Here is a 13,297-nt window from a genome sequence, read left to right as displayed (position 1 = left end):
AAGTGGATTAAGACAATTTGGAAAAAGGCATTTTTATTCCAGAATAAGGGTACACACATGGAGTTATTATGGAATAGTTCATGTATAGACAAATTCTGAGTTGCCTGTTTTCAGGTGGTGTACATCAGCCTACAGAGCAAAACACCCACATGCTACTTTTCCTTTTTAAGAGCATTTCCTTTGACAACACTGAATATACATACACTCTTATCCATTATAGGAAAGAAACGTGAAGGGATGCCAAGAAGGGAAAGAATACAGCAAAAAGGAGAGACAATAAGTGGGGCTGTTTGAAAAACTATTAGATGAATTTCACTGTTTGTCAAATGATTGGTTCAGTATGTTTTTATTGTAGTATTTGACCAGCTGAAGAGCTGGTCAAATACTATTGGCAATTATGTGACAAATGCAGATGAAAATTCATTAACTAAATATATTCAGTGTTTTTTGTATTTTGACATGCCTTCATTAATTACATTTTAAGTGTATGTAGAAATAATGTTACAATACAGTAAAATTGTTCTCCCTCTTTAATTTTCAGCATGCATGGCTATGGAGCAAGAGGTGGCACAGGTATTTTTATCCTAGGGTGACCAGATCGCAAGAGTGAAATATCAGGATACACTGGGTGAGGGGGGGGGCGGGGGGGGGGGAGGAGGAGACACCGGTGCACAGCCCCGACTGGAGCCAGAGGCACACTGGTCCACCTGGCCCTCTGCTACAGCTCCCCTGCCCAGTGCCCCCTGGATCCACTATGCCCAGAGCCCCCCTACAACCCTTCCACCACAAATGCAGTGCTGTGCACACACACCCCGCCCAGCGCCCCCCTGCCCACAGCCCCACCACAGCTGCCTAGCACCCCACACAGAACCCCTCACTCGCTAGTTTCTCAATACAGATTTCCCCTTCCTTCCTTCCAGTGCCCTTCTCCACAGCCCCACCACAACTACACAATGCCCCACACAGACTCACACTGCCCAGTGCCCTGACACACAGATCTCTCCCGTTTAGCACCCCAAAACACACAAACCTCCCCCACTGCCCAGCGCCCCCTACACACCTCCCAGACACTCACTCCGTCACACTCTGCCCCCTTCCCTGGCCGCACTCATCAGCCCTGCTTGGAAGTCTCTGGCTCCTAGGGTGAGAACAGCGATGGGAGTCTCCAGACTCTCCACATGCTGCGCCTTCCACAAGCGTGAGCTCCGTGGCTCCCATTGGCTGGGGAAAGCGCCAATGGGAGCTGCCGGAGCCGCAGTGTGTGGCTTGCAGGCGCCAGCAGCACACAGAGTCCCCCACCCTAAGAGCCAGAGAGATCTGCCGGGGGCGAGTTGGGGAGTCCCGGTGGTGCTTACCTGGGGTGGCTCCCGTCCCGGGAAGCATCCGGCAGGCCGGTCTCTCTGGCTCCTAGCGGCCACTCCCGGTGCCTGCAAATCCCGCCCCTGCAGCATGCGGCACTCCTGCTGGCGGGCGGGTGCCGGGAGCTGCCCCAGGAAGCGGTGAGCCCCCCGGTATCAGGACAAAGGGTGTCCAACCAATGTAAGGTCAGGACGTGGGACAAGTCCCCTAAAATGGGGACTGTCCCAATATCATCAGGACGTCTGGTCACCCTATTTTATCCTGGCTAGCACGCTTAGCCCTCAGGATAGTAAGTGTTGGTAAACTGTTCAAGCTCTTTGTCCCCCACAAAAAAAGTTTTAATTCTATTTTATATAAAGCTGTCTAGGTTATCCTCTTGTTAGGGGTACTTTTAAAGTTCATAGAAATCTGGAATAGCAGTCAAAGAGAAAGCCAATAGTTACAGTTGCCAGCACTTAAGTTTTACTGGATATGCAAAACAGTTTGCTTTGGTTTTGGAAGAGAATTATATTTGATCAAATTAGACATTGTTCTCAATGGGCTTGCTCTGCTAATAAAAGCCATTAAAAAGGGTTCAGGCTCAGAGATGTTAGCATTGTCCTAATTATGCTGCAGAAACCTGGAGTCATTTGATACCGGTTACCTCAAATTTCTATGGGTTTGTCTACAATCAATTTTGCATATTTAACTAAAATCAGTAGAAAAACTGATTTAGTTAAATTGGTGCAACCCTCTAGCTTGGACAGTTACACCAAATATAGAGTCATGTTAATTATATATTTTGTTAAAAATCAGTGCAAAAACTGAATGTGAATTCTAAGATTAGGAGAGACTTCAGCTTGCTTCAAGATCTATGACAAATCCAAAACTAACCAAAGGTTATTACGAATGAGTCTATAACTGATCTTATATTTCAAATAAGATATTACTCCTTAGTCAATCTTCATGCAAAAATCTTTCCCCAATCCTAAATACCAGAATACATATGCCAGTAATGTCCTCTCCCAAAAGCAAGTTCTTATATAAAAGGTTAAAGCCCTTAGAACATGTATCCAGTTGTTTTGACACTAATAGATAGCTCTTATGTAGAACCATACAGTAGAACCTCAAGAGTTATGAACTGTAATTTGAAGAAAGTTTTACCTTTGGTTCTTGTTCTCAGAAGATAGCAGTTAGAATTAGGGTTGGATTAATTTTCATATGTAAATGTCAATTTCACTGTACACATGCAACCCAGTGAAAAATATTTCCATTCATCAAAATTTACAGATAAACACTAAGTGCTGCTTGCTTTGTATGTTTTGACATGTTGAGAATGTGTGTTTTAATGGCTATAAAGCTTTAATTTTTTTGAATCTCAACATCTACGGTCATTATTGTAATTTCCCAACTATTAAAATTAAATTGATAAATAGAAAAATGCTTAAAAACAAACATGGATATCCATCAAAATTGTAAAAATAATCAAATTCTTCCAAGCCTAATTATTACAGATCCCCCATCACTTACCTTCACACTTAGAGCTGCTGGGTTTTTTCCCCCTGCATTTTCACCTTTACTGAAGACAAAGACACTGACAATTGTGGCAAGAGATAACTATTGTCCTTTTCTGACAAATAGACACTTACCACCCATTTTTGGAGACAGAGTAATTACTCTGAGTTTTAGTTTTGTCAATCATGGATTTAGAACACATATCCCTTGTTTTGAGGACAAAAAATATCAATTTTCTCCAGCATGTCCAAGAGAAACAAACAAACAAACAATCTACTGTATAAAAAGTTATTTCTAGTGAATTATGGTTTAAGAGCAGTGTCCAATCACAAATATTTAAATAAGTTTATCTGTCCTATATTTCCTGCTCTCCATGAAGAGATCTTTTGATTGGCACTCCTCTTTTGTTTGAGGCTGAAAGCAAATATGTAAATGTGTACAGGATACAAAAGCAAGTCAGTTAACTAAATATTTAAAACCTCTGCAATTATTAGTTTATTAGTATCATCCAGGATTCAGGTGTTCAGTATTTCTCCTGAAGTTATACATAAACAAATGCAAATTGAAATAAGAATCTGAAAGTCAAAATTGTATAACAAAACAATACTCCATCACAAAAGCGTGTAAAATTACAATGCTATTTTTAAACACTGGCACTTGAGAACCATAATTTTATAACCACAAAATTGCCAAATTGTCCCCCAAACTGGTAAGCAGGTATATGTGAAAATAGTTACAGTTGCCAGCACTTGAAGTTTTACTGAATATGCAAAAAAACTTTGCTTTGGTTTTGGAAGAGAACTATATTTGATCAAATTAGACATTGTTGGTATATCATAGTTAAACATTTCACTTTTTAAATGCAAAAATTTAATAAAATGTACTTTTCCATACAACTATATTTAACTTATAAATGGGCAAACATGAAGAGTGCGGTATAAAACCTAACAGGAAAAATACATCTTATCTCATTTTAGTTTGAGACAATATACAACTTTGTTTAAAGGGCTAAAACTAGAATTTAAAATTAAAAATATGAATTTACATAGATTTAACAAATAATGGTACCATTTATAAAAATGTTGGAACGAAAATCCTCTCTTGTGGGCTATTTACTACCAGGAGAGTTTCATGGTATAAAGTCGATAGCCATCACTACGTTGTCACAAAAAAAATTAATATGGTACTTTTATAATTTTTAACTTCATACATTTTAGGGGCATGTTTATCTCTTACAAGTGTTCAGAGATTTACAAATACAACTTCCATTACATAGTAATGGAGTCACATGTAAATTCCCCACACACAATGATGAGAGTATACCCTTCCTACTGGTCCTTCTAGGACAGCATTTTAGAGGTTTTTTCTGAAGTATTCCATACTGTAAAATTGAATTCTATACTTCTCAACTCTCCAAGACTGGTAAACTTACGCAACTCAATATTACATTTCACAAAATCCGAGCAAATATCAGTTGGATGAGATTTTTTGTTTCCAGTTATGGAAGAAAATTCTGTTTTATCATATGCCTATATATTTTCCTACCCTATCATGATTATGAAGGGTATGCAGATCAAAGCTTTGTTTATCAGCTGGTTATATGAAAAGATGAAAACTGTAATAATCACGTGATCCCAAATGGGCATACAATAAAGCAAAGATGAGTTCCCCTCAAAAAAGAAAAATTATGATTTTTCAAGGGCACCTATTAAAAGGACAACAATACTAATAAAAAAAATTGTATTTACTCAGAAGCATTCAGAATGTCAACAAAAACAGCTGCAACTTTTTTTTTTTCCTTTTTTTTTTGCAATTACAGAGTGGTATTCAGTTAACAGAACAACAATTATTTTTATGATGCATCAGAGACAACTGAAGATGAAAAATGAACTACATCCCCATATAGAACTAATTTGTGCTGTGCACCAACAAGAACCTGCTTTAAAACTTCCATGCCAATTTACAACCCCCACACTGTACCAGGCAAGTTTAGTGGCCACTGAAATACCACTAAGGACAGGGCTATCTAAAGACACGTTCGGTAGTGTGTTAACTATACAAAAAAAGAGACACTGTACAGTTTAAAAACAAATCTTACACAGCCTTACATTTCAATTTTTTTCTTTAAAAGGAGTGAGTTGTGTACAGGGGGTTTAAATGCTTTATAGACAAGAAATTGCTCTAGAAGAGACTTATTCATCATCATCTTCATCCTCCTCGTCATCTTCCTCATCATCTTCATCCTCATCGTCATCTTCCTCATCATCTTCATCCTCTTCCTCCTCCTTCTTTTTCTTGCTCTTCTCAGCCTTGGCGACTACCTTTTTTCCTACATCAGGCTTTCCTTTAGCCCGGTATGCAGCAATATCCTTGACAAGAGAAGTGGGAAAAGGATCTCTTTAAGAGATTTAACCAGAGAAGAGCTCTGCTAAACTTTCAAACATTTAAGAATTTGCAGATATGCTGTAACCACTGAGATATCTACATCTTCACACACACAAAAAATACACACAAAATCCTTATCTAGGACATAAAATTATAATTAGCCATCCACAACACATCAGAATGACATGGTCTAATATTTGCAATGTTATGCCTCAGTGAAATGCAATTATATGGCATTCTGCTTAACTGAAGTTTATTAAACAAAAAAGGTACAAGAACTTTGAAGAGTAGACAGTGCCACCTTCTGCGTGCAGTAAATGTATTCTCTAGGCTTACACTGCATAAAAAACTCAAATTCATACTTTTTCAAAACTTCAATCATAAAATGAAGCTAGATGATTGCCAATAGAATATCAAGTCATAAAAATCAGCTTAACCCCTGGCTTTATAAAAAAAAAAAAAAAAAAAAAAAAAAAAAGGAGTATAGAATATAATTTATCCTAGTATATATTAAACCTACGACTGGGCAACATCTTTAGGCAGATGGCCTAAATCTTGATGTTCCTCCCATACAGTATTCTGTAAACTGCTCTCTTCGCAGTTCTTTCAGTATCTCTTAAAATTTGTAATTTCTTTCAGAAGTGACATTCAATAACTAATATCAATGGTCTTTAAGTGAAATATTTACCAACTCTAGATTTCAGAACTCAGACATTAGTTTGCTCTAGAAGGAAACTTTACATACATCAAATCCCAAGCACGTGTGCAAGTTTAGTTGACAAATTTGGGTGATATCAGTAAAGGGAGAAACAGCTGCAAGTAAAGGTTAGTGGCTTCAGATTTTCCCCCCCCTGTAATATTTAAAATAAACCTAAACTAAAATGCTTCAGTCAATTTATAATTTAAACTACTGGGGAAAGTTTACTTGCAGCTCTGAATTTACTCTTTGTTTAAGTCATACCAAAATGTAGATTTATATGTGAATAATTAACGTACTAAAGGCCAAATTATGCCTTGTGTTGCACTCAAAGGGCTAACACAGGAAGTTTTCTAACCCACAGTGTATCTGCAGGGCATGATTCCTACCTAGTGCTAGAAGCCCCCACCACAGTTACTTGCCCATTAATTTGCCACCACCCCTTGACTGGTTTTGTTTGCCAGCAAGGAGACACTATTGATCAGAATTTCAGCATACATGCTGAAGTGTGCAATACACAGCAGACAGGGGTGCATACTATTCCTTTGTAAAGGAGAATTGGTATGTATCCCATCATACATCCCTCTCTCCCTTAGCTATCTTGTCCTGGGATGGGAATATGGAAATCAAAATGTCATTGCCACTGCTCTATATCCCCAATACTCAAATAGAGTTCCTATCACTGAAGTAGGATTTAGCCTTAATGATACAAGAAAACAAGTTAATAGATTGACAATGGCTTCCTAAGATGCATTAATACCTATGTTACTTGTTTAAAGGAAATCAACACAAAGTGGGTGCAATAGAATACATGTCTAATACAAACATCTTGTCCTCTAATATTTAACTCTTTAGGTATAAAGTAAACTAAAAACTGTTCTTTAAGATAATTAATATGAACATATGCTATGACTATTTTTCAATAGTATGTGGCAAACACAAATTTAAAGAGGACATTTTTCCTTATTGGCATTACTTAATAGAGCAAACTGGTTGCAGAAATCAGCTGCTGCTATGAACCATTACTTTTATTATTCAAAACAAATACAACGATATGTACTAAAACATCAAAAGATAAGTTCTGAAGTATGATGAATTAAAGTGTCATAATCCTCACAAGGACATGCTATTAGAGGTATTCTCTCTAGATGCTAAGGTAATTTGACATTTTCATAATTATACTTGTGACGTACAATGTCAGAGTACTCTAGAGGAATTTTCTTTTTTAAAACCAAGTCAATCACTTAGTCCTTTGATACACACAACGCACATTAATTTATGCACATGGAGATGTTATATTATTTTCCCATAAGAAGAGGGGGAGGAATAGCTCAGTGGTTTAGAGCACTGGCCTGCTAAACCCAGGGTTGTGAGTTCAATCCTTGAGGGGGCCACTTAGGGATCTGGGGCAAAAATCAGTACTTGATCCTGCTAGTGAAGGCAGGGGGCTGGACTCAACTCAATGACCTTTCAGAGTTCCTTCCAGCTCTATGAGATAGGTTTATTTACTTCCAATTCAAATTTGAATGATTAAATAATTGTAACAGGGAAGAACCCTTTGCTCACACTGAATCCCATTATTTACCTTTTCATACTTCTCCTTCAGTTTAGCAGCCTTCTTTTCATAGGGCTGTTTATCATCTGCAGCGGTGTTATTCCACATCTCTCCCAGTTTCTTTGCAACATCTCCAATGGACAGACCAGGATGTTCTCCTTTGATTTTCGGACGAAATTCAGCGCAGAATAAGAAAAAAGCTGAACTGAAAAGAAAAATTGTAATTTTAAGTATAAAGATTAAACTATTGTACTAGACATAGCAAGTTGAGACCTTCACTACATGATACAGTAATAAAGCACAATAGGGAACATTTAGTGTGCACCAGCACAGTCTACACAGACCAATTAATGTGCAACACGTTAGTGAGCTTTAGAAATCACACTCCCATGCTGTGCATAACCCAACCAAGTTTCTCCCATTTTAAGAGTTCTGAGAATATGGACCGTGCAAACTATTTCACAGGAAATATTAAAATAATCTCATGATTACTGTAGAAGGCTTTCAGATGTCAGTACCAGCCACTCTTAGTTTATCTTTTAGAGTTTGCTCCATTTTAAAAATGGAAAGATTTAGCACCATACAAGCTTGGTATCATGCTAATTTCACATTTATCTTTTGGAGGTATGGCCTATTTTAACAAAAAAGGCTCAATTCTGCAAACTGTTTCATGTACGCAGTTCCCTGCGCCGGTTCAGAGCCCCCGTGACTTCAAAGGGACTGTGTGGACACATGGTTCTGCATTTGCCAGAATGGTTCCAGGACTGGGGCCTAATGTTCTACCACAGTTTTAAACTAGAGTTATTTCGTCTGGCTGCTAACAAAATGCTATTAATAAAAACGGTCAACACTGATCATAACAGTGTTGGGTTTATTTTTAGAAGATAGATCTATTCCAACAATTCTATGCCAAGTTTCAAGTAAACAATAATTGAAATGGACCAGATTTATAGATTCATAGATTCTAAGGCCAGAAAGGGGATCATCATCATCTAGTCTGACATCCTGTACATCACAGGCATAGAACTTCTCCAAAATAATTCCTAGAACATATTTTTTAGAAAAATATCCAATTTTGGGTTAAAAATGATCAGTGATGGAGAATCCACCACAATCCTTGGCAAATTGTTGCAATGGTTATTTACACTCACTGTTAAAAAAAATTACATCTTATTTCCAACCTGATATGATCTTTTTATAATGTGGTATTTATAACACTAAATCCAACTGATTTTTAAATGTGGTTACTTGCAGCACTACATTTAGAAATTGTGTACTCTTCTATATTTCAAATCCTCTAACTTGGATTTTTAAAAGGCCATTTAATGTATACATTTCAATGCAATGCTCCTGTTCAAGACACACTAACTGGAAATCTACTTACGGAGGCCTCTTCGGTGCATTAGGATCCTTAAACTTCTTTTTTGTTTCCCCTTTGGGTGGTATATAAGTTTTCATTTCTCTTTCATAACGAACCTTGTCAGCCTTTGCCAGATCTTCAAACTTTCCTTTTTCCTTAACAGACATAGTCTATAAAACAATAAATGGGGGTGAGTGCATGATTCAAAAGTGAATCTGATCCCATTCCAAACTGTAACGGGAGTAACATTAAAGGCAGGAAATGCATTCACAAGTATCTGAATGATGTAAGTAAATATCAATTCAGTCTTGATTATATTCATCTAAGGTAATCTATGCTGTAATCCTGTAAATTAGTACTTTTTTTTTGGTTTATCTTACCTTCCACCGTTCTGAACATTTTTTTGAGAACTCTGAAAAGTTCACTGAAGCATCTGGGTGCTTCTTCTTGTGCTCCTCCCGGCAAGTTTGCACAAAGTAGGCATATGAAGACATTTTACCTCTTGGCTTCTTAGGATCACCTTTGCCCATTTTTGCTGATTTTCTGTAACACAGAAGAAAAACAAACCTTCAAAACTATTTTTGGCTCCCGCACAATATCATAAGAAGTTGGGAAGAATGAGTTTGTTGACTAAGATCTATAAGAGCAGCTCTCTTAACTTTTATGAGAGGACCTCTCAGATTATATACAAGCTACAGAACTCTCCTAGAAAACTATATACAACTTGCAAAAAAAACTGCTATTACAGGTTGTTGGGGTTGTTTTTTTTTTTTTTAAAAGATCGCTTGGTCAATACAAACAACCTGGTCTTCAAGACATTTGGCTATTATCAAAAAAATCTTCCTGTTATATTTAAAAGAGTCATCAGCAATCAAGAGTGTCTGTTGCTAGTCAATTTGCTGGCAAGTACTGGCATTAGTCTCAAGGGAAGTTGCTCCCCTCCTGATTGGTAGAGCCACGTGTGAGCTAATTAAGGGCTAGAAAGGCTTAAACAAGAAGAAATTATTGTGGGGCAGGGGGAAATATTACAGTATCCTATCCTGATCAGCCTGTTGAGTTACAGAATATTAACTCTTATTTTTTTTCCCCCCACTTTCAAAATGCTTTACAAATATCACTTTGCATGAAAAAAAGCACAGAAATAAAGTATGCCAAGTTACTTTCCACTTTAATTATACTGCAAAGTTATTCTCCCTACAATGTGCAGCTAGAAATAATGGAATTAAATATACCACTGAAACATGTCATGTTCCAACCAATGGCTTTAAAAGCATGACACTTATGTATGACATATAGAAGATTGTGCTCATTGAGCAGACATCCCCATCTCTCTTCAAGGATGGAAAAATATCTTCTCAGCACATTCACACACAAGGTAGATAATTTCTCCATAAGTCTGGGAAAAAAACACCTCCAGCCCACTGCGCCATAAACTTTGCTCTTCCAGAGAGGAGTGAAACAAGTGGGTGGTGTGTGCATGTATTGCCACAGCAGCAGCGTTTCCGATCGGTTTGGCGTATGGACAAACAGATTTCTGCTCTGTGACTAAACACATCCGGTTTGAAGTTTCCATTGAGTAAACAAGACTGTAGAACCAGGAGCCATTCCCACCAGCAATGGAAATGCTTCCAGAGCAACCCCTTCACTCAAGGATAGTTTAGTGGCACCTGGGATGGATGCGGGGGTTCACTTGTTCCTTTTCATAGAAAGGAAGTGGGAGGAAAATAAAGAAAAAATGAAACAGGGGAATTCCACAGCACATTTTATTAACACTGTAAATGTCTTTTCACCTTAAACACCCCAATTAAAACCCTGCAACTATCATATTAACTTGCATTTAAAAGCAATCTTCCAGCCATCTTGAACATTAGGGGGTGGAGGAAAACTTAAGTACCCTTAAAAAATGATTTTTTTAAAATGCTACAAAAGAAGGGGGCAAAATCAGAGAAAGGGCACAGTAGATGGTGTATGTGTTTGCATCAAAAATCTTCAAGATTTATGCATTCTGGAAAGACATGAGGCAATAACTCTAGACGAGGAGGAGGAGATTAATGTATTTTCTTAAATCTGAAGGTGCAGTTGTGGCTTCACTTGTATAACCAATTCCCACGCCCAAGAATTAAACACACAATCTTGCTGGGGAGGGGGGGGAACCCTGTGTTTATTAATCATGTCTTCGTGTGACTGCAGGATCTAGACTAAGCCCACGGCTGGCGCTGCCACGAGCTCTCAGGCTAAGCCAACCTCACTGCAAAGCCTGCGCCCCTCTGTCGTGTCTAACGGGGAGCGCGTGTCTAATCAGTCTCTAGGCAGAGCTGTGGCGGGTCCCGCTTCTGCGCGAGCTGGAGAGGGTTTGCAGTGGCGCAGGCTACTCCCCGGGAAGGGCAGCAGCAGCGCTATTCCTCCCATTTTGTGCGAACGGCCTGACGATGAGAGAAAGTCCCCTTGAAATGGGCGCTGGGGCAGCTCCGGTGCGGCGCGGCGGCCGCGCTTTAGGCAGGGCCCCCGGCTCCCCGTCTACCTACGGCAGCGGCGCGGGCCCCGCTGCTCCCGCCAGCTCGGAGCGCGGCTGCCTCCCGGAATGGCCGCTGCTCGCCGCCGCCGCGCAGAGAACATGGCTCCTTCCTGCCTCCCTTTGTGTGCGCGCCCGGCGCACGCTCAGCCATGACAGCGGTGGGGGAGGGGGGCGGCGCGCTTCCAAGCGCGGCCCGAGCCCCCGGCGAGCGGGCCGCGTCCGGCCGCATCCCCCAGGCGCCCCGCGCACGGCGGCCGGCCACTCGCCCCGGCTGGGAAACCCCCGCCGCGGCCTTGGCGAAGGGAGAAAAGGCGGCTGGAAAAGTTCCCCGAACTGCGCCCCCGCCCTCCGTCCCTCCCGCGCCTCGCGTCCTCCGCACGGCGCTCGTCAGCCATGTTCCAGCGAGCGCAGCTCCGGCTCGCCCGCCGCCGACACGGCCCCGCGCCCCGGCCGCAGCCCCGCTGGGGAGCGCCCGGCGCCCGGCCCTGCGGCGATAGTTGCCGCAGGGCGCCGGGAGCAGCGCGACGCCGCCCGCGCCCCCCCCAAGACCGAGCCCGACGGGGAGATTTTCCCTTCCCATCCCCTGCCCGCTTCACGAGCTCGCCCGCTTGCCCCCGGCCGGTTCCCGCCCCGCCCGCCAACTGCCTGCCTCAGACGCAGCCTAATTCGTCTTTGTGTGGCCGGGGCAGAGCGAGCGCTGCGCTGGCGCCGGAGCCGCCGGAGCGCGCAGCCCAGCGCCCGGCCCGGGATACTCACCGCCTCCCTCGCTCGCACACTCACTCGGTCACTCAGCAGCGAGCCACAGGCGCTGAGACACTTGCCCGGCTGCTCGCGCTGGCCCCCAGTGCTGCCTGGTCTCGCTGTAGCCCAATGCACCGCAATGGCTGAGAGCGGGATCGATACGCAGCCTCCTCACGCTCTCAGCGCTGGTAACATTACTCTCAACACAGCCCCGCTCCTATTGGCGGCCGCCAAGCCAGCGGCCAACCTGATTGGTGGAGCCCCTTCCATTGTCCTGACCAGAGGGCGCCGCGGATTGGCCGCGGAGCGGGACACGTCACTGAGGATTGAAAGGGCGCGCAAATATAAAAGTGAGTGGAGAGGAGGTTGGCTGAGGCGGGATGTACAGCTCTGAGAGACTTAGTGCAGTGCTGCTGTGCATGAGGAGAGCAGCTCATAGGCAACCACGCACTCCCAGCCTAGCCAAAGGACGCCTCGCTCCCCCAACCGCACAGCCACTTCTATCTCCCCAAAGCGCACCCAGAGGCCTGCTTTGAGAACCCTTTCCCCACACACCCTACCCCTCAGGCTCCTGCTGCTACAAGGCAAGGGGACAGCAGGCCATTTTGTTACACCAGTGGCAACTACTGACCCATAGTAAATGGTGCATGTTTCTGAGACAGATGCTCCCAGAGCATCATAATACAGCCACCACACATTTCTGTGGTGCCTTCTATCTAAGATATCAGCACACTCTACACACTATGAATTATTATATGATAAATAACACCATTTTACAGATGAGGAAAGTGAGGCACAGAGACATTAGAGATCAAGCCGTGGCAGGTCTCTAGGAATCAAATCCAGGTCTCCTGCCTCCACACACACCCTATTTAAACCTCTAGGTCACACTTCCCCATATAGTAATGTTTATAGAGTAGTCCAATCTAAAAACACATTATATGCCATGTATGTTTTTACCCATATGGATTACTTTATCTGACATACCTATATTTCAGGCACAAAGCATGATCTATTCTACAACTTAAAAGTCAAGAGTAGGAGGCAGTAGATCTGGGTTCTATATACAGCTTTGCAACAGACTTCCTGAGGGCTGGTCCACACTGGGAGTTTACATCAGCATAGCTACGTCTCTCAAGGGTGTGAAAAATCCACAACCCGGAGAGATGTAGCTATCCCGACCTAGCCCCC

At 41.9% G+C, this 13,297-nt stretch overlaps 1 protein-coding gene across 2 annotated transcripts; it reads right to left on the bottom strand.

Moving 5' to 3' along the window:
* Positions 1–3,318: 3,318 nt before the first annotated feature.
* Positions 3,319–12,325, bottom strand: HMGB1 (high mobility group box 1). 2 transcript variants are annotated; one of them, XM_065419646.1, is made up of 5 exons: positions 12,122–12,325; positions 9,231–9,393; positions 8,875–9,020; positions 7,521–7,695; positions 3,319–5,222 (listed from the first exon to the last, which is right to left on the bottom strand). In XM_065419646.1, the coding sequence occupies exons 2-5, from the start codon at positions 9,378–9,380 to the stop codon at positions 5,046–5,048; spliced, it is 648 nt and encodes a 215-aa protein (XP_065275718.1). In that variant the 5' UTR covers positions 9,381–9,393; positions 12,122–12,325; the 3' UTR covers positions 3,319–5,045. The 2 variants fall into 2 exon arrangements, with proteins under 2 accessions (XP_065275718.1, XP_065275725.1); XM_065419653.1 differs by having other exon boundaries at positions 12,146–12,325.
* Between the last annotated feature and the right edge of the window lie 972 nt (positions 12,326–13,297).

The sequence above is a fragment of the Emys orbicularis genome, chromosome 1 (genome assembly GCF_028017835.1).
Source record: "Emys orbicularis isolate rEmyOrb1 chromosome 1, rEmyOrb1.hap1, whole genome shotgun sequence".
In the NCBI taxonomy this organism is placed as follows: Eukaryota; Metazoa; Chordata; order Testudines; family Emydidae; genus Emys; species Emys orbicularis.
Note: the sequence above shows the minus strand (reverse complement) of the source record. Positions and strands in the feature narration are given on the sequence as shown.

Coding starts and splice junctions, on each gene's coding strand:
- HMGB1 (XM_065419646.1), bottom strand. CDS start 9,380: ATGGGCAAAGGTGATCCTAAGAAGCCAAGAGGTAAAATGTCTTCATAT. Junction 9,021..9,230: donor AATGTTCAGAACGGTGGAAG/GTAAGATAAACC, acceptor ATTGTTTTATAG/ACTATGTCTGTTAAGGAAAA. Junction 7,696..8,874: donor AATGCACCGAAGAGGCCTCC/GTAAGTAGATTT, acceptor TTTTCTTTTCAG/TTCAGCTTTTTTCTTATTCT.